A 23,964-nucleotide genomic window follows, 5' to 3' on the forward strand; every position below is an offset into this window, starting at 1 on the left:
GTGTTTGTTTATTTAACTCAAACACAAATCAGAAAACAAGTACCTTCTGGACTGTGCGCTAAGAAAGATTGACCGAGAGAAAGAGAGAAAGAGAAAAGGAAAGAGAAAGGGAAAAAAAAAGAAAGAAAGAAAAGCGAGGGTTGAAATACATCTTTACATCTTTTTTATTTTTATTTTTTATATATAGCGTGATTGATCTTTTTACATTAAAGAAGACTCGTCTAGACCTGTATCCGATCACTCAATATCTTCAAATGTATCGCCTCTTTTGATAATAGCTTCCTCAGGGATGATGCCTTCCTTATTCAGATAAGCAAAATTGTACCGATCAGCGTGTCCGTCCATAATTTGAAGATACTCGTCAAACCGATTGAACTCAAGCTCCTCCTTTATAATACCCTCGTAAATATACTTTTCCTTAAACGCCTCCATTTCTTCCTTAAACGGGTCAAATACTATTGGCTGATGCTTGCCTTGAAACTTGCGATTGTATGTATCGAACAGTGGCTGGAGAAGCGTAAAGACATGCACGCAAAATAAAGAGGGAAAAAATGGGTTAGTGATTAGTAATTTGCTCATTGAAATAGAACGGCTGAGCAAAGAACCTTGGCTGAGACATATCAATCTTACTCGCTCTAGTAACAGTCCAAGACTGGGTGCTTTCGGGATGTTGATTTTGTTAGATTTAAAAGTCTCGCTGATGAGCTTCAGAGGCGTGTCTGTCCGGATAATCATCACAATCAATCCGACCATCTTGCGAATCTGGTGTAGCATGAATGATTGGCCGTGAACTTTCAAACTAAGCCATTCCGTGCCTTGGATCATCTTTGGTTCACTCACCTGACCATCCAAAAGAAAAAAAAAAAAAAAAAAAAAAAAAAAAAAATTAGACAAGGTAAAGTCTTGAATTTTGATCGATAGGTACTAGAGGTATTTAGATCTTACATCAAACTTCATAATGTAGCGTTTGCAGGAATGGTCTTTGAAATCTTTTCCGATTGTATAGTTGTGGAAGTTCTTTGTGCCGACATACTCCGCAAATCCATCTCGCACTTTAGCCCATGTTTCTGGATCAATGCGATAGCTCCGCTTCACCGCCATCTCTTCTGGAGTGGAAATATGTACGTTCTGATCCCATGCTAAACTGCCCTCTGGTGCGTCCGTTCGTATAGATGACTTTGCTGGTTCAGTGGTAGAGGGTATTTCTGACTCTGCTGCAGATTTGGCTGGAAGTGGTGGCCGTGGCAAAAAGACATAGGTTGGCAGCAAATACTCATATACACGTGAGTCGCAGAGGACTTTGGGATTAAATGAGTTGATTGTGCGAATATATCCAAACAATCGGATCTGCGCAGGCAAAAGCGAGTTGACCTTGCTGACTATATCCGGAACATCCGGAACATCCAAAATCATCTTTAATGAGACCACATTCCCTGCCGCATGTACACCTTTATCTGTTCTGGCGGATCTCATTAAGCTGACCTGTTGATAGAAAAATAAAAGGTATAAACATTATTAGTTATACCTTGACTGGTTTTATACATGATACATTGAGGGGCTAAATGTACAAACCTTTTTGATGTCGTCAGCATTATCTTTAGATATAGCTCCAGCCTGGACTAAGGCTTTGAAAAGATCTCCTTCAATTGTCTTGACGTTATGGTTACTGATTCAGTTATCAATGTGAGAAAAAAAAAATCATTAGTTTATCCTAATTGATTATCCTTCATTGTCGTCAGACGTACATTGCATTGTATCCACTTACGCTTGCAAGCCCTGGTATCCAGTTCCGGAGTAGCCTATCAATAAAGCAACTTTACGCTTTGGAAGACGCGCTTCTTTCTCCCCTTCTTCTCCCGCTCCTTGATCATCATCACTCGCAGCAGCGGCAGCTTTGGCAGCATCCTCAGCATTGCGGGAACCGGCTCCCCAAGATCCTTTTTTCCCGCCTTTATGATTTCCTGCCCCCTGATTATTACCACCCATTTTGTTACGCTTTGGAGGTAAGTATTGGGACGTATCTTCCGCTTGGATCTGTCCCTTTCTCTTTTTGCTTTCACTAATTCCTTCATTTGTCGCTGTCTCTATCTCTGTGGATGGCTTTGAGCCGACTTCGGCTATTGCTTGCTCATTTTCGGAAAGCTCCCCAGACTCTCCTGTCACCATTTGTATAAATTCTTTGGCGCCCAAATTAGTAGTGAGGGAAGTATCTATAGTATCTGATACAGCAGAAGCTGCTGCAGTAGAAGCGGCATCACTTTGAGACATGGATGTGAAATTGGTCACTGCAAATCTGGTTCTGGAAAGCGGTCGAATGATTGCAGTAGCAAACGAAGGACTGAATGAGGTTGCGAACACCACTCGAGAAAGTATCATGCGAGAAAAAAAAAAAAAAAAAAAAAAAAAAAAACAAAGAGCTGCTGTGTGGCTGGAGATCAAAGCACCATCATTTTATCTTTTTTCTCACTCACCAAAGTTCAATAGAACCATAGTTGGTAACTAGAGAGGTGCTGCAAATCTGATAAACATTGCTCTCACGCGATTTCGACCAAAAAGGAATGAGTCATATCCACATGCTCACTTGTTACTTCTGATGAAGGATCTGTTTTTTAGCTCATGACTTCGACTCTGAGCCATAATGTCAAGTCATCTAACTTGGACTGACTATACCGATTTCTTGCTTCTTTGTAGTTTACTCATTTTCACCTTTTCATTCCACGCTATCTTTTCAAACAGATGCTCCTTTCCTTTTCTGAAAGGACAGACGACAGTATGAAGCATTATATCTTACCTGCTTTCTGAACAAGTCTCAGCTACTAAACATCCTCTCTGATTGTTCTCTTTTCTTTATGTTTGACAAAGGCACCATAACATCCAACACAAAAAAATATCAATTCAGAAAGCCAATGTTTTAAGAATGATCGTAGTTTTGTAGTGAAATCTGGATAACTTCATTTGTAGTTGACTATTGAAGATTCTGGTATGATGAAAGGCGATGATCTTACTATTGACAATAAGACGAAGCCCACAATATTCCTTTACTTCTGCGTTATCACGCCTTCAATGCCCACATCATTGCTTTCGCTCGACACCGAGTCGGCGTGAGACTTCGGCGAAAGGCTTGTCTCTAGGAAGACCCGTCATAGCCTCCAATTTGAAGCCTTCACCTAGTTGCCCTGATGTAAAGCTGCTAGTCCTGCTACGGCTTGTAGATCGCGATCTAGTTGACTCATTTTTATCAGAGGGTGTATGTGCCCCTTCTCCTCTCCAGGACGAGACTCTGGATCGTCCACGGATGCCTCCTCCAGGTTTAAGGAAGAAGAAAACATCATCCGCATCTGAATCCTCCGTACGCTCCCATTCAAATCGACCATCACTGCCCAACCATTTCGAAATTGGCTGTACTGCAGTGTCAAGGATAGTTTGAGTAAGACCAGCGCTTGAAGCGGGCTGACTTGGCTGACTTGGCTGACTTGGCTGGTCTGACTGCTCTGCTGTTTTGGGGTCCAGGATACGGAACGAGTCGAAATCAGGGAAAATCTCAGGCGCAAGCTCGTTGATTAACTCGTTGATGGTTTTTTGCAGTTCTGCACGAGCCTTACGAAGATCATTCACTACATCCTCCTCGCCTAAAACATAGAGGAACAATGGGCGGATCGATTGGAAAATATCAAGGCCCTGCTCACCAAATCGAATACTAGCATAGGTCACGAAGGGAATAAACGCCCAGGCAGCCCAGCTGATCAAAAAGCGTGTCTTGAGTGGGAGCTCGAATCGACCAGAGTAGATTAAAATGATGACTGCATACAAAAAATATAGGACCGGTGCCAGTCCAAGTGCGACGAGCAGTTTCCATGTAGCTAAAACATCCCTTCCGGCGATCTTGACAGTCGATGCAGCCAGCGCCTCTGTTATTAAGATTTATGAAATATACAATACGAATAAAGTTTGTCAGTCTGACATATTGAGGTAAGAGTCCATCCAAAAGAGTGAGTGCGATTCTATGCACAGACCTCTCGCTTTCTTTTCACTGATGACACGAGCAACGATAGCTATTGGAAGATTCATTAAAGCCCTATTTGAATCCAAGTCTGTGATTAGGATATATGTTTGCGTTTTCGCGTCATTTGAGGAGGTTTAACTCTATCAATGGCTCAATGTTAATTTGGTTTTGGCTTTGGGAAATCAAGAACCTACCCCGGAAGCGCAAGGCAGCTCAAAAAGACCATCTGAATAACCCTTGAAAGCAAAAGCATAAAGGCTTCTCTCCTTGTTCTATGTTTGCCGACCTGGTGATCCCGCAACCCATGATAGCGCAGCTGCGTATTGTAGTGGACAACTTTGTTTCTAACTTCAAGCACCTTTGGATTGTCCTTGAAATGCAGGAATCCGGCTACAAATCGACGATTCAATTCCACGATTTGTGAAAGCTGAAGCTTTTGATGGGGGGGTTTATACAAACGACGAGCTGCTTGGACAACCTATAGTGCACAACGAAGCCATTTTTTAGAAATAGAAATAGAAATAGAAATAGAAATAGAAATAGAAATAGAAATAGAAAATGAAATAAACAAAAGATACCTGACCTTACCATCAGTGTCTCGTAATCCGGTGCATTCAAAGTGACCTCACGGAGGCCTTCATAGACTGTGTCAAGCAACTTTCCACAGGCTTTGCGCTTATCAGGGCCACCCTTCCTGTACATCTCCACCAACTCTGGTGGGACTGTGATGGGCTCGCCAAACTCAACAACTGCACGAGATCGGAAACGGTGCGGATGAAAATAGTTAAGGCCACAGCAGATGATTTTGAGGTCAAGGGACGGGTTAGCATCCAAGGCACCCAATGCCATAATGGTCACTCCAGCTGTTGATGTGAGTTAATTGAGCAAAGATTAGTAACTCTATAGTTCGTCAGTATGCAAGATAATTAAATAAAATAAAATAAAATAAAAGATATAATCAAACCTTTCAATGGCAGCATCTCGGCACGATCATGTGAACCTCCTTCAGGAAAGATGCCAACGCAATGTCCTGCATTTAATTTATCAAAAACTGTCTTGTAGACTTTGGTCTGATCCATGTGGGGAAGGCATTTGTACTTGGATCCATCCTCACTAGTCAGTAGCTCCAGTGCTTTAAGTTCCTTAATTTCTTTTTTAAGGACTAACTCGGTATCAGAGATGATTTCCGCAACGGCAGAAGATCCAACGTCCTTTGGAAGTTGGATTGTATCTCCGACCAAGAGCTCTTTGGTAAATTTGGTGCCGACACCTGTAATACGAAGTGGATCACCATACCGATCTTGCAATTTGATGGTCCCTGAACCAGCTTTAGCTACATCCTGAGGGCGCTCCACAGGAACTATAGAAATTGTATAGAAAGAATATCTTGTTATTGATCTGCCCAGTCAAATAAAGGATGGTTAAAGCGCACAACATCAGTAATGAAACAAGATAGATCTGAGCTGGATTTGAAAAAAAAAATAATAAAAATAAAAAATAGAGATGTAGTCTGAAACTGAAAAAGTATTTATACAGTCGCATAACTGACAACTTACTTGCATTCATCGAACGGGCGAAAGCACCGATCCACGGACGATCCATTGACTTTTTGGCTGCAAGAAACGAGACACGTCGACCACATTCCTTCATTAACACGAGTGGATCGACAAACTGCAATAAAAAATATAAAATAAAATAAAATAAACAAAAAAATTCGTACACGAGTCTTGTAAGCATTACTTTTTTTTCCTTCAGTCTTATCTTTGTCGTGAATTATGTCAAAAGTGTTGGTCATTGTCATTCACCAGTGACATGACAATGCAGTAACTACTATGTGATGTGTATCTGTATGCTTACCTGGTTGGCATGAGGTGCAGCAACGAAAATCACAGGACCCTTCTTTGGGACCCGATGAACACCGCTTGGTCGAATCTCCCGGAAGAAGATAGCGAGGAGGATGGAGAAGACAAACGACACAATGTCGTAGATCTGAAGCCCCATGATTTAGGTAAAATCGGGTTTAATAAAAATGAATAGGAATGCAATTGAGGATTTGGAAGGGAAAATGAATGAGCAAAAAGAATCAAAGGATGGAAGGAAATGAATAAAAAAAAAACCCTGCAACAGAACATTAAAACAGTAAGCCAGTAAAGACTCGGACACTCTTTGTCTCCACTGCTGTGGCTGTTTGCAATAAAAAAAAGCTTTGGAACATGTCCAGTGTTAATTTACCGTCCTATCGTTGCCTGGGAAGATTGCTGGCCCATGAGGTCATGTTAAGAACACCAAACCTGCATTTTGCACCTTACGGTCAGATCACTTTACTCCAGAACACCATGCGAAAATACGAACAAGGAGGGACACAGCCACTTGATTTCGCCAAATCAACAAGCTCACGACGCCTCGCCATCATCTAAGCTTCTTTTTTCTTGACCCTCACGCGTCCAGGGATATGGTGGAAATGATCTTATTTGGCGTTGAGAGCATGAGAGCTTGGCACTGTTCTTACTAAAGTTGGAGACGTCCATGCTTCTTTGTTAAGGCTAAACTTTGTGTCCAACCCTGTGTTCGGCCAATGGACGAAGATTTGATAAACAGCTATCAGTGCCCCTATCAGAACGTCCATTGTCCAGTGTCCATTACCCATCGTTCTTTAGTCGTATAATACTATTGTATTTTCCTTTTCATTTATGTTTATGAAGGGAAACGCCACGATGCACTTTACATCATAGAATTGCCTAGGAGGCAGAATATTCCCTTCCTTACGCGAAAATTAAGAGTTACAGAGGTTTTTTAGGCAACACAAGTCAAGCTAAATAAGGCGAAGAAAAAAAAAAAAAAAAAAAAAAAAAAGACACGGAGATGTCCCTTAATAAAATAAAAAAAAAGACCAATGTAAAATACTCAGGAGTACAAAAAAAAAAATCAATTGTTTGCGCTCAAAATAAAGGGTGGGCAGGAAGGTGGAAACGGAATGATAATTAACACTAGCAGAGACAGTATATATTATGTTTTCTGTGGTTTTTATTTATCTTTCGACAGTGAAAGCAGCGAATACAAACTAGATGTTAAATGAAAGTTTCTCTGTATGGGGTCCCTGCATTCTGGATTTTTGGATTTTTTTTAGTGGACTTGTTGCTGTTTGTGCTCGATTCAGCTATGATAACAAAATAAATATTAGTGACAGTCTGTGTAAGCACATGATTTCATAGCTTGAAGCGTCCTTAAGATTTTCTATTATGTGGTGTCCCGTCAATTCTAAACACCCTCCTTGCAACCCCGTTCGCCTGCAACGATATATCTTCGCTTCCTTGTTCTTCTCTTTATTGCCTCTTTTCATTTCTTTCTTTCTTCTTTCTTTCCTCTTTCTTTTTTCTGCGTGCACGCACAAAGATGGGCTCAATTTATATCCTGATCTCTTTTACACGTAGCAGTGGGGCATTCATCATACAAGAAGCCTGCTTTGTGAATAGCCAAGCCTTCCTTTTATCCTCTTTTCTGTGCCTCTTCGTACATCCTGGATCAGCATCCCACTTCCTGAACATTTCACAGCTCCATGAGCCACAGCTTGTTTTAGATCACTCCTTTCCCATTTTTACTAAAAAAAAGTAAAAAAAAAAAAGGATCACATACTCTTACATCTATATCACCATTATCACGTATACCCGAGCAATCCACACGGCTTTGCAGTACTCTGTCCTACAATCACATTCAATCACACCACCTTCATTACCCTTACACACCTGTTATATAGGATCACTACCTCCGCCTTTTTTCTCCCTCCTGTGGAACCCCAGGAGTGCATCGGATACCCATTTACGCGCAATGGGAAATAATCTCACCAAGATCTTGAAAGGCGCACTCTGGATCCAGGCCGTGAGTTATCCATCTTTCTTCTTTTTTTTCTCGTCTTCATTGACAAAGACATAACCAATACCCTTTTTATACACCTATTTAATCGTCTATCAATCAGGCACTTTTACTTGTGTTGACATCGATCTTGGCTGATTCGGGTGCATGGATTGGATCAATCATAGCAGGTGTAGGCTTCTTTCTCGTTGTGGCTGGCATTGTTGCAGCGCATAAATGGCGCATTGGTTATCTTTACTGCGTAAGTGACCGGATATATAAGCCCATGATACCCTCTCATTTGTCGTATTCAAGTTTATTTTTTATTATTATTATCATCATCATCATTATCATTATTAACCTTTTGGTATTGAACAAAAAAAAAGTACGCAATCCTGGTGGGGCTTTGGCAAATACTGGCTTTAACGCACATCCTGACCATCTGTGGTGTTATCGCATTGCCCGCTTCGCTCGTGAACACTGCTGGCGTAGTTGGCCAGCGAGTTGCAAATAGTTCATCCAGTACCATAAAGATTCTGGCCCCTCTCCTCTATGGACTTCAATGGGTTGGCTGGTGTGCTTCATTGGTCTGCTTGCTGTCATTTCATCTAATCACCACGCCCGAGTCACCCATGGAGCCCCAGGCCCATGGTCTCAAGCAATCGTGTTCCACTGAATCTACTCCTAGTCGATGCAGTGCCAGCAATAACTCTAAGATGAATCAGCATCTCTTCAGTTTTCGTCAGTCCATCATATCTCCCGTCGGCGGAGCTTCTGGTGTGGGGACAGGACTTCTCGTCGATCCGGAAGGGAGGTTACTCTGCAATTTAACTAATGCGTCCAATTTAATCTCAGAGCCTGGATACAGTATTGCAAGCCATGGAGGGCCGCCAATAAAATATAAGGAAGGAAGGGAACCTGCTATGCACCGGTATTCCTACGACGCTGAATGGCCTGAGATGTCAGAGAGAATACGGTCTGAAGTTGAAAGGAGAGCCAATACGGATAGTAGCGCAGCTTACATTTCCAAAGGTCAAAGGATTTCTCAGGTTGTTATCTCCTCCAGAGGCGAAGAGAAGCCCAGCCAATATATAATCCCTTCACAGACTGGAAAGCCTAAGCAGTCGCCTGCAGAGCAATTCCCCTCCGATATCGCAAACCCAAGTCACTTGTCGAGCAAAGCGTCAACGAATCCTTATTTCAGCTATTACTGCTATGCCGACACCAGTAAGAGAAAAGGAAACTCGGCCTTTCATGGTACTGGCAGTGACAGTGGTAGCAGCAGTGGGAGTGACAAAGATAATTACGTGTTCGATTTTGCATCATCTGGAGAGCCACTTCCTGAGATGATCTTTAAACAGCCTCGGGAGCGTGTTCTCGCCCCATCAAAGAGGAAACCCACATCGGACTTTGTCCAACGTATAGAGAATCTAGGATTATCAGTAGAAGACAACACAGGGCCACAGTATTGTTCTGTAAAGGGCCCCCCCAGTTTCGCAAGAATAAGAGAGATAGGTACGAAAGCGTCACTAGCCCTCTCATCTGACTCATCTTCATCTGAGCTCTCGAATACGTCCAGCACTGACAGTGAAGAATTGGAAATTAATCGAATTATAGTGGAATCGGCTCCAGGAACAAGCTTAGAGGAGGTAATAGACCATAAGATGACAGTGACTCTTAGAGGATACCCATCGCAGGGGCAGCCCAATATGTCAGATTCCTCGCCATCACTCTCCTCATTATCTTCAGGATCTTTGTACTTCAAACACGGCCTTGACGCAATATCCCAGCGCCATGCCTACCTAGTTCCTCATACATCTCTTTCAGACGATTTAGCGGACACATATACATCAGAGGATGAATCTTCGCTCGCGACTCCCTCTTTCACAACAATGGCATTACCGTTATCATTCACTTCACCATCACCATCACCATCACCATCACCATCACCATCACCATCACCAAAAACACCCATGATGCAGCCATTATCATTATCACAAGGACAGACATGGCGGCCACATTCAGTGCCAGCACCTCCCACTACATCAGCATTGCCTTTTCTTTCATCCATTTTGACAAGCACATCGGCCTCGTTAGCCGCAGCCATATCCACTCCAGCCTCTAGACCTATATCCAGCACTGTCTCATCGCCGCTCCAGTACTGGCGGAACCGAACCTCGCCATCATCGACGTCGTCTCAAAGAGGAACTGATTCCCCAATCTCGCTAGCATCATCCTTTTCGCATAGCCGTCTTAGCAAGAAGTTTTCTAAAAAAAAGAAATTTATCGTCCCTACAATCGTCATTCATCCAGACGAAGAAGATGGTGGACCCCCACAAGAGCTGACACAAAAAGACATTGACTACCTCACAATGGCTCCTCCTCCACCGCTACGGCTTTTGGTACAGCCTCGAGATAGCTTTGTTGAAGAGTACGATTATAAAAATGAAGTAAAGGAGGACATGGTTCATTGCTCCGAAACACCCTGGTACGGCAAGTATGAGCCAGTGTATGACCAGCAGTATCAGCCCCAACCAGGACAGGTGCAGGAACAGGCGCAGGAACAGGGGCAAGGACAGGAACAGGGACTAGAAACTCAATATCGGTACCATCATATCCATCACCATTCATGTTGCAATAATGTCCTTGAAGGCAATAGAGATTATAGTCATGGCGAGGTAGGGACTCAAGAGACGCGTTTCTTTGAAGAATGTGGTTTAGGGTCCGAGAACGCCTTTAACCCGTTCATACTGGACATACCTCACGAATTTGGTATCGACCTACGCGATAACTTGGAGACAGGGTATGAATACAAATAATCAGCAATTTTTTTCTTTACTTTTGGACCGAGTATTTATTTTTATTTTATTATTATTTTACTTTACATTAAATTATACTAAATAATAATAAAAATAAAGCATGGTGACTAACATGTAAAAGGATAGAGCTGTGCTGTCTCCAATGTCTAGTGCATCGTCTTGGGAAACGATGTATAGAGCTTAAGCTGTGCTTGCCCCCCTTTGAGCGCTCCTGTCTGGCTTGGTTTGGTATGAATGGCTCTCTACTAAATCGCCAAATCGCTTTGGTTCCATAAAAGACTATAGCATTGGTTCCATATCTGGCTTTGATTCTGACAAGCAAGAGAAATATCTCGAAAAATCCCATGAAGCTGATACAGAGCTTTGTAAAGTCGGCGATAGAGGCAAAGATGACTAGCCTATTGAACCTTTCCTTCAGAAGCTCTTCACTAATGTTGCGAGCCTCCTATAAAAGCTAACGGATGCAACCTTTGCCAAAGCCTAGTACAAAATACTCTTTTAGCTGCTCAAGGAATGTGTTTGTATCGGGCTATTTGGGATTGTCATTGAAAAGTATTATGTCCCCTTTTACATCAGACTTATTCACCTCATGTGGAGATCCTTTCTCTTTTATTTTTGCTGTGGACTGTAGCAAAACTACTTGATTATGGAGGAGGGTCATTTGCGGGCCCATTTTTTGCTATTTGAGCCGCTGATTGTCCAATGCATGCATGCAAATAACCACTCTATTTTGTCATAAAAATAAGGCAACCATCATCTGGGTCGTTTTTATTAAATTCAAAAAAGTCCCAAGCATTGTTGAATTATTTTTAATAGCAAAATAAGAAGCTTAAATGAAATTAGCTGCCCCAGCTGGTGTAAAGCATTCTAGTAAACGAAAAGCGTACTCCAAGCAAAGAATCTTAGTGTCATTGGGCTAAAAGAGCGTATGGAATGACTCACGAAAGCAACCATCCTTTTAGTTTATTTTTTTTCCTATCCTCGTCTTCCTGGTCGTCAACGTTGCTGAGTTATTTTTGATTAGTCTTGAGGATACCGTTCCCTTAATCGTTGCGACAGAAGGAGATACCGTGCTTGCCATCTGATGGTATGGTTCTAATAAATGTGGCTAACAGAGCGCGTAGATTTTCTTTTTTTTTTTTTGATAACAAGGACCCTCAGCTCGTCAAGGTTGATACTCAGTTTTTTTTTTTTTTTTTTTTTTTTGATACCCTTAATAGGCCCAATGTTCCCGGTCACGTGGATAATTTAATTAAAGTTTAATAATAATCCAGAAATTCAGAAATTTCATCGAAAGAACTTGATAAGCCCGGTTAGCTCAATCGGTAGAGCGTGAGACTCTTAATCTCAAGGTTGTGGGTTCGACCCCCACATTGGGCGATACATTTTACTTCATCACTATTTTTTTTTTTTGGATTTTTCTAAGTGGCAGCCTAGCTGCTAAGGAACACCCTCATGATTTGCTTAGCAACTTACCTAGCGTTATTAGGCCTCTATTTCTTGTTTTATCTGTAAAAATTCTGTGTTGATGAGAAGCACAGGAACTCCTGTTGAGCTTGCTGACATCCAACAAAAAAAGGTTCACCACCATGCTTTTCGATTGTGTTTCTTGATTGTTCCTTGCAAAGGAACTACATAATATAAGCAGCCATCTCCGTAGTTTTAGTTAGGCTTCCTCAGCAATAAATTATTGGCTTTATACTGTAGCCTCAGTATCGCTAACTTTACTTTTGCAGTTCAGTGTACAAACAATCCATTGTCGTGAAATTTGTGATCTCCTAAGGTGTTTAGCATAAGTATCTATCATCCAAAAAAAGCATTACCATCAATATTATTTACAAGACGAATCACCATCAAAGCGGCATCAAAGCATTTTTGAGTGATCACTATTAATTCGGTTACCAACACGTTCGGGCCCTTTGTTCTAAAATAGCAGAAAGAATTTGAATACTTCATCAAAATAAATACTTTATCAATATAAATGCTATCATATTCAGCCATTAGCACTATTACTAACATTCTCGTAGAATTATAGCAGTTTTTCCCTGTCACTCTTAAATAAAGATTCTGTCCTATTTGGCCTCACAATCCATTTTGTGAAAAAAGATTTGTGATGCCAAATATTAAAATCGTGGCTTGGTGTCCGCTGTGTCCGCTGTGTCCGCTGTGTCCGCCTGTGTCCTATCCTAGATAGGTTCTAGGCTCGTCACCAGCCTGAGGACGAAGTTCATGTGCACATGCACGTGCTGGAAAGCAAACGTAGCTTGCTATTGCAGACACTTCTGGTGACGGGCCTACCTGTGTCCATCTTAGCGGACACAGGTGGGCAATTAAATTTATTTGTTTAAGACTTTTTAGTGAGGACTCCACTGAGACAAAGATCATTAGATATTTCCATGAGGAAAGGAAGGATATAACAAACGAATGTCAAAAAAGGCACGTCAAGTTATATTTTGCCGCCTACCATTCATTGATATCTTCACTGGAGACAGTTTGGTCTATAAGGGGGGGAAAGACTGTTCTATTTAATATCCTGAAGTATCACGTCAAGTGGATGTTCTTTGTTTTTTTAACCTTCAAGATACTTTAATAAAATGGTAAGATTTTAATTTGTGCAGACCGTAGATTTAATAGAACGGATACAACGTGTCATATATTCTCTTTATTAGACACAATCATCTCTACCTTCACAAAAGGAAGGCTTAATAAACAAAGGATGAAAATAAGAGATTCAAGAGTGTTAAAAAAACCAGACAGAATTGTGCAAAGTTAATTTTGCTTGTATCAGTTTTTTTTTTAATAACAGCAAGCCCGTTCATTCAAAATTGGTTGCTTTATTTCAGGCAGGTGCATTGCGGGTGCAGCTCCCTGTTTATACATTTAGGGAACAAGCATATTGAATGATCAACCCAGGCACCTAGGTCTTCCACAGTAACGTGACGTGAAGCCATGTCCACTCGAGATACTACACTCTCTTCACCAGCTACGCTTCGATCATAGCATGTCTCTAGCTTGGACCAGAATCTCTCGATCGGGTTTAAGAATGATGAACAGCGTGGTAAGTAAACGAGCTTGTAGCCACGGTCAGTGGCCATGTCCTTAATTTCGTTAATTTTGTGGACATGTTCGGGGTCAAGAACAATATTATAGCCTTGCATATCCATGCTATCCATCTTGTCCATCAGCTCAGCAAGAAATTGCTTAAAGTTCTTCAAGTTTACTATATCTCCATCAACAGGAGCGGGTGCGTTAGAAACCGGCGGTGCCTGGGATACTTGTGGTATCTTGACATAGAGGCCAAGGACGCCCATAGCACTAATGGCACCCATGACTGTAATGATGAATCCTTTGTTGGTAGGTTTGACTGACGCTGGCTCTCTTTTGCGAGACCAACCGTATCCACGATTTTTTTGGTGACTGAACCATGTTTCATCTACAAACACTGTATGGGATCTAAATTCCTCAGCGCGTGCTTGCCACTCCGTAGCCCAATTCATCCTCTCTTCAAGGATTTCAGAGTCAATTGGAGAGCTTTCGATTTGGCTTTTGACCCACTGGAAGGTGAATCTGTACTGCTCGTGCATGTGTTTCAGGATGGTTGTTTTGGAGATGTCAAGGCCATCAAAATGGTTGTGTAATGCCTCCCATACTTCACACACAGATAGCTGAGGTTGCTTCTCGATAGACTCGACTATAAACTTTATGTGTTCTGGATCCAGCTTTGGCTTACGGCCTCGCTTCCTATGAGTTGCCTTTGTAGGAATACGGCCCTCAGGATCCTGAAGGAATTTGCTGAAAATGGTGGAGGCTGTCCGAATGGAGACTCCTTCCAACCTTGCAGCTTCGGAAATGGACTTGTGATTATTAAGCCTATGAGCAATCATGTTATTCAACTGCTGTGTTGTATATTTTTGATATTTCCCACGAAGCTTTCGCTTCTTTACAACCTTGCCTTGGTCGCTGGAGTGACCTTCATCCTCGCCAGTAGGGGTCGTTTCAGAGGCTTCATAGTCCTGTTCGTTAGCAATCAAGACATCATCGTCGAGAGGAGCTGAAGGAGTCGAAGAGATTGGAGACCTTGGAGAATTTAAAGATGTGGAGGGAGAAAAGGATATTGAAGGAGTTAAAGATGTTGAAGGGACTGAAGGAGTTGAAGCCGAAGGGGAGCTGATTGTTTGACTCCTTGGATGCTCTTGAGTTTGTCGAGTAGAAAGAGGGGTCTCACCGCCTTTGGCAGCTATCGATTCCCAGTAGGACCGAAGACTTGTGAAGCCCTTCACCTTGATAGGACGCTGGCTTTTGAACTGACTTGAAACGATTGTTTTATTTCCAAGGCGATACGACCGGATTGGCTTGTTTTGGTCTGTCATTGGGTCAATGGTTCTCTGCTGTATGGTGAATTAGACTGAGTTTGCTGGAATGGTTGAATGGTGAACATGAGTTGAAAGTAGAGTAATAGTTTAGCATTTCATGTCTGCAAGATGGGTTAAAAAAAAAAAGATTACAGGCACTCAAAATATTCGCCAATGGTGTGACTCAATGTCAGCCAAAACCATCCATGCATATCCACTTCAGCTAATTTAGCGCTTGAAGATAGGCAAAATAAATTCCGGTATCGGCTAAAAAAAAAAATAAACATGTTCGGATGTATATGAACTTTTTCTAACAAGGTCATAATATGCTTCCCCTTGTTGGACAAGCTAGATCTCAATAGACCTCGAGTTCCTTATTGTGTTTTTCTTTGATATTACTCGTATTTTGGCTAACGTGTTATCTCGAAGCTTGAAAAGTGATGAAAGGATTTGTTACGGCCTATTTAGTGTGTGTGTGTAATGTGTATATTCATTTGGTGTGTTTCCCATCCTTCTGTCTATAAAAATAAAATAAAATAAAATATCGCCAATTTTATTTGGTCACGATACCTTATATTTTTAATCTAAAAACGATGATTGAATTGTTCTGGTGGCATCTCACTACGTGACGGACTTGCAACAATACTCGTAACAAGCGAGCTAATTGGCTGCCAATACACTCGAAAGTATTCAAAAAATATAAGGTATCGCGACCAAATGAAACGGGCTATATAATGTCTCTCATGCCCCTGGCGTCGCTCCTTGTCTTCTTACTTCTCTTCTCCTCCATCAGACTCCCCATCTGCAGCAACCTCATTCCTAACCAGCAGTTTTACCTCAAACCATTCTGTCTCAATCAGCAACAGCAACTTTCAAGTTATACCACTGTTACCACCATGCAGAGTTCACATGCTAGGCAAGGTCGCCAAAACCAATTGTACGACAATGGAGCTCGTCTTGTAAGTAAAAAAAAAAAAAAAAAGTTTATTGTATCAATAAAAAAAAAAAAAAATCATTATCTACAGCCGAATAGAATCGATTGTTGCATTGTAATCAGCCGGATATTCAGCGCAAAAGGTCTTTTGTTTTCCCTTTTTTTTCTTTTTTTCCTTTTTTATCTTTTAAGGTCGCAGGATGTGTTCCAGTCGATAAAAAAGGACGCCGTGTATTGTTAGTTGCCAGCAGTAAGAATGAGGGCGAGTGGGTATTACCAAAGGGTGGCTGGGAGAACGACGAAACACAGGAAGAGGCTGCTGCGCGTGAGACTTGGGAAGAAGGTATGTAAAACGAATCCTGTTTCGCTCTTTCCTCACTGAAGACAAGAGTTGGGCTAATACTGGGTTTGCTTTTTTTTATGACATAATTGGTACTTGTTCAACAGCCGGTGCCATTGGTAGGATTGTAGCCCATCTGGGTGAATTTGAGCATAAAATCAACAAACGTACAGGGGTTCCAGAGAACATCTTCATCTTCTTTGAAATGGAGGTTGAGAGGATAGAGGAACGCTGGCCTGAGATGAAAAAGCGCGAGCGTCGCTGGGTAAGTTTATTTTGTTTGTTTGTTTGCAAAAACGATACAAAATTTATAGTTTACAATGATCGACTGGATCCCTAATTTCCTTAATTTCCCCTAATTTCTGCTTCACTACACCTAGTTTTCATATGAGGATGCCAGAAACATCGTTTCAAAGAAGGTTATGAGGAAGGCATTGGAGCAATGCTCGCTTGCTAGAGGTTAAGCCAGGGGTTTTTTTTTTTTTTTTTTGGTCTTACTAAAACAATAATATGGTTTAGAAACGTCTGAGAAAAATAAAAAAGATAAAAATACTTTTTTATTCCTTGATTTATGGATGGAGGAAGATGTCAGTCAACTTTCCACCGCCTAGACCATTGAAGCAACCTTGATTATCAATGGCTCCACCTTCAATCCGATCATTCTAAACTTTTCTAGTTTTCAAGTTTAGGCACGAGATTTTTACGCGCTTTTCTATGCAATTGTTTCGTAGTGACTGTTTTCTAGAAACAAGTTGAAGAATGATGCTTTTCTCTTTTTTTATTCTTAATCATAAAAACCATCAAAGACCATGTCTGAACAAACTGTAGTAAATGAACCAACTGTCGAAACGCATTCATCCTTGAAGCAAGATTCGGAAGCTCAATCAGCATCAACAAAGGACCAGGAGCAGCCACGACAGGGACGAGAGCAAGAGCAAACGTCTAACCCCACAAAACGTGCTCGTTCTCCTTCAACTGAAGAGTCATCGAGAGCAGACTCTGGGAGTAATAAGCGCGCACGCTCACCTGGCCATGATACCAAAAGCACTGAGCCCAATGTTCATAAACAAGTCGCAGAGCATTATAATGCTCGACCAGACGTGGGTGTTGAAAAGCGTAAGGAATCAACGATATTTCGACTTAAAAGTTTCAATAACTGGCTGAAATCAGTCTTGATCGGAAGATATGCACGGCCTAGAGATAAGGTCTTGGACGTGGGCGTCGGTAAAGGAGGAGATCTGCTCAAGTGGTCAAAGGCCAAGATCCAGTATTTTGTTGGATGTGGTAAGAGCGCGTATAGGGGAAGCGGTCAAGGAGCATTGAAGGCCGAAGCGTTGATACTGACTGTTTCTGTTTTCAATTCCTCTTTATTCTCTTTTTTTTTTTTCTTAAAAAAAAAAAATACGACTTTGGATGTTGCAGATATTGCATCAAAGTCGATCGAGCAAGCACAAGAGCGATACAGAACTATGCGGAACCCACCTTTCGAGGCGCATTTCCATGCCATGGATTGCTACTCTGTATGTCATTACTGAAATTAAATCAGGAACATTATATATATATATATTTTTTTTTTCCTTTTTTTAAAATTCGGCTATCCGCACTACAGCATCTTTTTTTTTTTTTTTTTTTTTTTTGCTGAAAACAGGAGCCAATCTCAAAGGTAGTATCGCCAGACATTGTATTTGATATGGTATCGATGCAATTCTGTTTACATTATTCATTCGAGACCGAGGCCAAGGCTAGGATGATGCTTCACAATGTTACATCGCAACTCAAGCCTGGGGGCGTTTTTATTGGAACAATACCGGATGCATATTGGATTGTGTAGGAGCAGATTTTGTATCTCCAAAATATGTTTGAATCTCTTAGCCCTTGACTAATATCTAGTTTTATCCTTTTTTTTTTTTTTTTTTTTTTTTTTTTTTTATTTGTTAAATATATTTATTTAAGCAAAAAACTCAAGTCCGAATCCGATGAGGGCCTTCAGATCGGGAACTCGATCTATTCAATCAGATTTGAACGCCGAGACAGTTTTGAAAAGTTTGGAGCCAAATACTGGTTCCATCTCGAGGATGCTATTGATGATTGTCCAGAATACCTCGTTCATTTCCCAACATTTCAATCCCTGGCAGAAGAATATGGACTGGAATTGATTTATAATAAAAAGTTTCACCAAGTCTATGAGGAGGCATCCCAGGAACTAGACTTTAATCAACTATTGTACAGGATGAACGTTATCTCGGAGGATGGACATCTTTCTGCAGACGAATGGGAAGCAGCGAGTAAGTAAACTTTTTTTTCTTTAACTTTATCATTTTATCTAACTAGTTTTTAAATGTTATTTCGTCATCTCTCTCCTCTGTTATTTATCTTTTACTTTAGACATTTATCTCGCTTTTGCGTTTAGAAAGAGACAATAAAGCTAATATCTGAAGTGCTTACAAGGAAAAGAAAAAGATGGTTTATTATCAACAAAGTTATTCGTTTTACTACGATATTCTGGATTGTGGCGCTCCTCGACACTCAAAAATAAAAGGCTGCGCCTTTTTTTTTTTTTTTTTTTTTTTTTTGGAAGAAAGGGAAAACATAGGAAGCATAGGAAGCATACAAAATAAATTGCAAATCGAGAACGATGCCTGGACCAATAAATATTGATTTCTTTTCTATTGCCGTTGCTATTGTTATCTCTAGTTACTATTGAGCTATTGAGCGAATCTTCACATTTGGACCTCTCGACATACAGAGTGTTCCGAGATTCTCTCTTACTCGCCCTCCCGTCATATTCATTATTAAATGAATGAAACATAGCAGTCTGTGAAATGGGAAACACTAAAAAATTATGAAAAAAAAAAAAAAAAAGTGGACAGATCTCATTTATAAAAGACAGATCTAAATTATAGCCTTCAATGCCAAGTTCCGAGTTGTCAATCGCATACAGTATGCGGATCATATAGGCCATTCAAGAGGTGTAATATGCAACAGCACATTTGCTTTATAGAGGTTTTAATTGAGGAGGTTCAATCTCCATGGCTGAAGAGGATAATATAGATTCTTCATTAGATGACAAGTCTGTTGTTGTTGTGCTTGTCGTTGTCGTTGTTGCTGTTGCTGATGCCGGTACTGTGAGATTGTTTGCTGGTTCAGATCCAGAGGGCGTAAGTGTAGACGATGTGGTGGCTGTCAAGATCTCGTCCCTTGTAAGGATAGGGACGATCGGTTCTTGGAAAAGTGGTTCCAATGACTGACTGGATTTAATATATTCTTTCAGTTTTTCTTCCACCTTCTTAATCTGTAAGCCGCGAGCCTTATTAGCTTTTTTAAGTTGAACTTTGACAGCCAAAAGACGTCTTTTCTCTGCATCATATCGTTTCCGTTCATCGAGTTCGAATTGAAGGCGATTTAACATGAGTTGATGGTCATCTGTAGCGCTGGTGATGAGATGTTCTGGTGCAGTATTCCTGAATTCTTCTAGTGATACTAATGGTACATCCTGATAAAATGTTCTGTTCAAAAAAGGAAAAGGGAAAAGGGAAAAGGGAAAAAGACGATGAGTGCGTTATATCACACCAACTTTTTTTTTTTTTTTTTTTTTTTTTTTTTTTAAAGAAATACAATGAATGTAAAAAAAGCAAAATCAACAACAAGTATGATCGTACTCCATATCATGACAGCGTGCAATTTCATTCTTGAGGTATTTTCGTTGATAGTTAATATTCTGGTATCCAAGATCGATTTTACCGATACTCAGTTTTTGTTCTGCGAGATCATTGCGAAGGTTACGTTCCTGGTGGTGGACTTCACGGTTGAGCACCTTCAGAGACATGACCAGCCGACCTCCTGCGTGCACAGCTGCGTTGATCGTTTTTTGTAACTCTGGACCCAGCCTTGATACTGGCTATTATTGTTTCCCCCCGATTCATGACAAAGTAAGAATGATAAGATAAAGGAAAAAAAAAAAAAAAAAAAAAAAGAAGATTGCTTCTCTAATCAGCTTCAACTGTATATATATATATATATTTTTTTTTGGAATGCTTCAGAGATTGCCCTCCTGTCTCCTTGAATAATATTGTTCGCCCATGATAGTATTACTGATCTAGCAAGTCGATTGGTATATATCCATATTGATTTTTTTTTTTTCTTCCTTTTTACAAATCAATTACCTCGCCATCTTCACCAATGTCTACTCTAGCATCCTGTTCTGGCGTCACGTTTCTGGTACGCGCCTGAGCAATCTGTGCGGAGAGACGAGTCAACTCTGCAAGTAGCTTTTGAGTCGTTTGAGGAAGGCGACTAGCGCTCTCTGGAATGGCTTCTGGTGTCATGAATTCGATCAATGGAAACTGTGTGCAAGTTCAGTATGTTATTAAAGTTGTTAACAATGCTGTTTATTCAAACTCTGTCATTTTCAAGATTGGAAATATTTAGTATATGTGACTGCCAAACCATGGCAACAATGAATGATATAAAAGGTATAGCTAATTAATGTTACAATGTTACATGACAAAAGTTGCCTCATGATAGACATTGCCCGATATTCTATATTCTTCATCACCAATATTGATCACTGCGGTGGCTTCGTCGTACCACTGGTAAATGATGGGCTTGGCCACAAACGTTGATACAATTTTGCGGAGGGCCCAAGGGATTTCTGCCAATAAATCAACCTTTTGGCACAGACCCTTGGGCTTGACATTCAACACAGCCTTGAATGCCTTACCGCCCTCAATCGTTTTCCCTTGCCACTCATAGTTGACCTCTGTAGGTGGGTTGTATCCAGTCTCTTCATCATGCTCTGTCTTCACAAAGTCGGTCTTATTCTCAACTGCGACCCCGACCAACTGACCATCCAGCACAATCGATCCTTGCGTCACTGTAGCACTTCCATAATATTCAGGGGTCGTAAACTGGACCAAGGACAGCTTGACTTTGTGACCATTAACTGCGTCCTTGCCAGAGAAATCCACATAACTCCACTTGGATGCCACCAAATGAGGACGCATTCCTTGAATCGCATGCACAAATGTACATTCTCCTGTCATATCTTGGGCATTGCCGTTCACAATCATCATTCCAGTGACCTTGCAAGCCGGCCAGAACTTGTGTGAGACGTAACCATCACCAAAGAAACTCTTGCCCTCACCAACCTTATAACCTTTAGTCGTACGCTCCACAGTGAGGGAGACAATGAGCTCAGGAGGGTCTGTGACCTGGACAGTAAACTTTTTGCGGTCGGGTGACATAGTGATGGACATCAGGTTGGTCGAAGCAGAGAGCCTGTCAGCCGAAAGTGTAAAGTTGGTCAAATTGGTCGAGAAGAACTTGTTGATGCCATTGCCACGGAAACGGGCCGTCATCTGGACGGAAGCTGGAGCGCCCCAAATACTATATCAGAGAAAGAATAAAAGAAATGAAAATAGGGAGAATAAGTTTTGGCACTGCTATGTTAAATCGAACAAATTAAAGGCATTTGTGGTTGTTCATGCTGTCATAATCTTCAAGGGGATATTCGTAACGAATAATTTTTTATTACCCCAAATTAGAGTGAATCAGCTGAATGTGACCAAAGTGACCCTCATCGGTGATACAGTAAAAAGTTTGGGTTTCTGTGGAGGCAGTAGCAGCAATAGTCCATTCAAGATCTTTGGTGGTGAGCTCTGTGAAGTAGTTGCCATCCTTGACAAGCGAAGCGGCCGACTTGACACCCTCACCAGCATTAGGGATCTCTCCAGGTTTGGGTGATGAGCTCTGACCATACCCAGTCAAGTTGGAGACTAGGGTAAAAAAAAAAGGAGGAGAGCAGTTATTAGATCATCCTACATGAACTACATGAAGAGTAGATAGTCGGGTATCAATAGGGACGATTATTCCTTCAGGCTTTATTCTATCCTCCTGTCTCTCTTTCTCTTTCTGTCTTCATGTGTCTTTATGGTATGCCCCACCAAATGGGAATGAGATTCATGTTCCCTTTGTACTGTTTCTTTTGTATTTTCCCATTGAAAGGGTAGAGAGGATTGAAAGGGTGGCAGACAATCAAAAGGAATGTGAATGACTTACGAGAGGACCACATTACTATATTTTTTTTTAGGAAGAGAAGAGTAGTTGGGATGAGAGAGAATGAAATGAGAAAGGCCTAATGAAGTTTGTTGGGAATTAAAAAAATGCACTAGTAGAATACAGGTTTTTATACATAGTCCCTCTAAATGCACACGTGGTTTTTTCCACAATTGCACATTGTCTCTATTTTGTTTATCCGGGTTTTCTTCTATTTCCCAACAGGCCAGCAGGGCTCCCATTGCTTGTTTCGAGTTTTGGGCTTTTTAATATCTTTGAATCTTACTTTTTTTCACAGGAAGACTAAACAAAAAACACGTTATGACATCCGTCCTCCGCCGCGCAGGGACTACATTGCTCTCACGCCATGCCATGACTAGAACATGGATGGTTTCTTCAACAGCCATTGCACCCCGACGCTCTTTCTCTGCCTCAGTCTCTTGGCGCTCAGTTGAGACAAATACCCCCAGCAGCCATCACAGCCAAGGCTCACAGGATAATACTACAGCTTTTAATGCCAAGAGAAACCCAGAGGCAATTCTTAAGAAGGCTTTGACATTTGTGCCAGAGTATGGTTGGACAACTACCTCTATCACCAAGGCTGCAGAATCCTTGGGTTATCCTGCTATTGTCCATGGCATGTTCCCTAACGGAGGTGCAGATTTGATTAACTATTTCTTGGAGGACTGCCTCAATCGTCTTCCTCTTGAGCTGGAGGGTAGAATGGAAGGGTAAAGAAAAAAAAAAAAAATCGAAATACCATTTCATATTTCAACCCTTTTTCGTCGTCTTATTAAACGACTCTTTCTCTTTATTTTTTTTTTTTTCTTCTTCTTTGTTCCTATAGATTGGGAACGCAGGAAAAGATAAAATTGGGGACGCTGACAAGACTTGGAATGATCGCTCCCTATATTGACCGTTGGCATGAAGCCTTAGCTATCATGGGTCAGCCCAGCAACATCTCTATGTCCCTGACTCATTTAGGAAAAATTGTCGATGAAATCTGGCATCTTGCTGGTGACAAAAGTGCAGATGTAAAAAAAAAGGATTTTCACAGAGTTACCTTGACTTTATCTGATTGTATTCTATCATCCTATCTTGAGTGTTGACTTTTTTCTTTTTTTTTTTCTAATTAATCGTTTTAACCAACTGAAAAAAAAAAAAAAAAAAAAAAAGATGAACTGGTACACCAAGAGAGCATCTCTTGCTGGAATCTACACAACAACAGAGCTGTACATGACGACAGATAAGACACCCAACTACGAGGCTACTCAGAAATTCCTGGATCGCCGTTTTGAGGATGCTGCAACGTTAGGAAAGGCAACAAATGAAGTATTACAGATCGCAGAATTTGGCCTCAAATCCGTCGTTGGTATTATCTCTTCTGTAAGTTTTTTTTTTTTGTCTGATTAAAAATAAGAAAAGATAAAAAAATGTCATAGGCATGTTTACTACCTATATATCAATATGCGTAATCTCATCACCTTTTTTTTTTTATTTTTTATTATGTATTGATGAATAGAAAGGGCATCGCTTCTGATAGACAGATCTAATCCCATTCATCCACTCGGTATAACCAAAAAGACAAAGAAGAAGAGAAAAAGCATTCATTA

General features: G+C 41.0%; 9 protein-coding genes and 1 non-coding gene across 10 annotated transcripts; 5 read left to right on the top strand and 5 right to left on the bottom strand.

Moving 5' to 3' along the window:
• Positions 1 to 237: 237 nt before the first annotated feature.
• On the bottom strand, positions 238 to 1,986 carry BCR41DRAFT_314023 (pseudouridine synthase; the record flags this gene model as incomplete). Its single annotated transcript, XM_022021165.1, has 5 exons — positions 238 to 507; positions 631 to 840; positions 946 to 1,482; positions 1,573 to 1,666; positions 1,766 to 1,986. 5 exons carry the CDS (start codon positions 1,984 to 1,986, stop codon positions 238 to 240), a joined length of 1,332 nt encoding a protein of 443 aa, XP_021875938.1.
• A 942-nt stretch (positions 1,987 to 2,928) lies between these two features.
• Positions 2,929 to 6,107, bottom strand: BCR41DRAFT_363775 (hypothetical protein). Its single transcript, XM_022025944.1, has 7 exons — positions 5,861 to 6,107; positions 5,560 to 5,674; positions 4,968 to 5,363; positions 4,592 to 4,866; positions 4,198 to 4,481; positions 4,014 to 4,075; positions 2,929 to 3,908 (listed from the first exon to the last, which is right to left on the bottom strand). Exons 1-7 carry the CDS (start codon positions 6,002 to 6,004, stop codon positions 3,073 to 3,075), a joined length of 2,112 nt encoding a protein of 703 aa, XP_021875939.1. The 5' UTR covers positions 6,005 to 6,107; the 3' UTR covers positions 2,929 to 3,072.
• Positions 6,108 to 7,828: 1,721 nt separating this feature from the next.
• On the top strand, positions 7,829 to 10,671 carry BCR41DRAFT_401662 (hypothetical protein; the record flags this gene model as incomplete). Its single annotated transcript, XM_022029238.1, has 3 exons — positions 7,829 to 7,879; positions 7,977 to 8,114; positions 8,239 to 10,671. 3 exons carry the CDS (start codon positions 7,829 to 7,831, stop codon positions 10,669 to 10,671), a joined length of 2,622 nt encoding a protein of 873 aa, XP_021875940.1.
• A 1,307-nt stretch (positions 10,672 to 11,978) lies between these two features.
• BCR41DRAFT_t150 lies at positions 11,979 to 12,051 on the top strand. The gene has a single exon. It is a non-coding gene; the product is annotated as a tRNA-Lys (tRNA).
• A 1,451-nt stretch (positions 12,052 to 13,502) lies between these two features.
• On the bottom strand, positions 13,503 to 15,041 carry BCR41DRAFT_390386 (DDE superfamily endonuclease-domain-containing protein; the record flags this gene model as incomplete). Its single annotated transcript, XM_022028217.1, has 2 exons — positions 13,503 to 14,722; positions 14,897 to 15,041. 2 exons carry the CDS (start codon positions 15,039 to 15,041, stop codon positions 13,506 to 13,508), a joined length of 1,362 nt encoding a protein of 453 aa, XP_021875941.1.
• Positions 15,042 to 15,919: 878 nt separating this feature from the next.
• On the top strand, positions 15,920 to 16,308 carry BCR41DRAFT_314008 (NUDIX hydrolase domain-like protein; the record flags this gene model as incomplete). The annotated part of the gene is made up of 2 exons (XM_022021164.1): positions 15,920 to 15,982; positions 16,150 to 16,308. 2 exons carry the CDS (start codon positions 15,920 to 15,922, stop codon positions 16,306 to 16,308), a joined length of 222 nt encoding a protein of 73 aa, XP_021875942.1.
• A 783-nt stretch (positions 16,309 to 17,091) lies between these two features.
• On the top strand, positions 17,092 to 18,823 carry BCR41DRAFT_342748 (mRNA capping enzyme-domain-containing protein). The gene is made up of 5 exons (XM_022022304.1): positions 17,092 to 17,581; positions 17,720 to 17,817; positions 17,946 to 18,124; positions 18,251 to 18,582; positions 18,683 to 18,823. Exons 1-5 carry the CDS (start codon positions 17,107 to 17,109, stop codon positions 18,718 to 18,720), a joined length of 1,122 nt encoding a protein of 373 aa, XP_021875943.1. The 5' UTR covers positions 17,092 to 17,106; the 3' UTR covers positions 18,721 to 18,823.
• Positions 18,824 to 18,970: 147 nt separating this feature from the next.
• On the bottom strand, positions 18,971 to 20,707 carry BCR41DRAFT_214495 (Fms-interacting protein-domain-containing protein). Its single transcript, XM_022019975.1, has 3 exons — positions 20,461 to 20,707; positions 19,957 to 20,195; positions 18,971 to 19,803 (listed from the first exon to the last, which is right to left on the bottom strand). Exons 1-3 carry the CDS (start codon positions 20,620 to 20,622, stop codon positions 19,293 to 19,295), a joined length of 912 nt encoding a protein of 303 aa, XP_021875944.1. The 5' UTR covers positions 20,623 to 20,707; the 3' UTR covers positions 18,971 to 19,292.
• BCR41DRAFT_214497 (oxidative stress survival, Svf1-like protein) lies at positions 20,708 to 22,439 on the bottom strand. The gene is made up of 3 exons (XM_022019976.1): positions 22,355 to 22,439; positions 21,831 to 22,071; positions 20,708 to 21,682 (listed from the first exon to the last, which is right to left on the bottom strand). Exons 1-3 carry the CDS (start codon positions 22,365 to 22,367, stop codon positions 20,794 to 20,796), a joined length of 1,143 nt encoding a protein of 380 aa, XP_021875945.1. The 5' UTR covers positions 22,368 to 22,439; the 3' UTR covers positions 20,708 to 20,793.
• A 284-nt stretch (positions 22,440 to 22,723) lies between these two features.
• BCR41DRAFT_375386 (COQ9-domain-containing protein) lies at positions 22,724 to 23,904 on the top strand (the record flags this gene model as incomplete). The annotated part of the gene is made up of 4 exons (XM_022026946.1): positions 22,724 to 23,082; positions 23,199 to 23,385; positions 23,528 to 23,737; positions 23,878 to 23,904. The coding sequence occupies 4 exons, from the start codon at positions 22,724 to 22,726 to the stop codon at positions 23,902 to 23,904; spliced, it is 783 nt and encodes a 260-aa protein (XP_021875946.1).
• Between the last annotated feature and the right edge of the window lie 60 nt (positions 23,905 to 23,964).

This window comes from Lobosporangium transversale (genome assembly GCF_002105155.1).
Source record: "Lobosporangium transversale strain NRRL 3116 chromosome Unknown BCR41scaffold_66, whole genome shotgun sequence".
Taxonomy (NCBI): Eukaryota; Fungi; Mortierellomycota; class Mortierellomycetes; order Mortierellales; family Mortierellaceae; genus Lobosporangium; species Lobosporangium transversale.

Coding starts and splice junctions, on each gene's coding strand:
- BCR41DRAFT_363775 (XM_022025944.1), bottom strand. CDS start 6,004: ATGGGGCTTCAGATCTACGACATTGTGTCGTTTGTCTTCTCCATCCTC. Junction 5,364..5,559: donor CGCCCGTTCGATGAATGCAA/GTAAGTTGTCAG, acceptor CAATTTCTATAG/TTCCTGTGGAGCGCCCTCAG. Junction 3,909..4,013: donor CAGTGAAAAGAAAGCGAGAG/GTCTGTGCATAG, acceptor TCTTAATAACAG/AGGCGCTGGCTGCATCGACT.
- BCR41DRAFT_342748 (XM_022022304.1), top strand. CDS start 17,107: ATGTCTGAACAAACTGTAGTAAATGAACCAACTGTCGAAACGCATTCA. Junction 17,582..17,719: donor CCAGTATTTTGTTGGATGTG/GTAAGAGCGCGT, acceptor TGGATGTTGCAG/ATATTGCATCAAAGTCGATC. Junction 18,583..18,682: donor AGACGAATGGGAAGCAGCGA/GTAAGTAAACTT, acceptor CTTTTACTTTAG/ACATTTATCTCGCTTTTGCG.
- BCR41DRAFT_214495 (XM_022019975.1), bottom strand. CDS start 20,622: ATGACACCAGAAGCCATTCCAGAGAGCGCTAGTCGCCTTCCTCAAACG. Junction 20,196..20,460: donor ACATTGGTGAAGATGGCGAG/GTAATTGATTTG, acceptor AAACAATAATAG/CCAGTATCAAGGCTGGGTCC. Junction 19,804..19,956: donor GCACGCTGTCATGATATGGA/GTACGATCATAC, acceptor TTTTTTGAACAG/AACATTTTATCAGGATGTAC.
- BCR41DRAFT_214497 (XM_022019976.1), bottom strand. Junction 21,683..21,830: donor CTGATTCACTCTAATTTGGG/GTAATAAAAAAT, acceptor TCTCTGATATAG/TATTTGGGGCGCTCCAGCTT.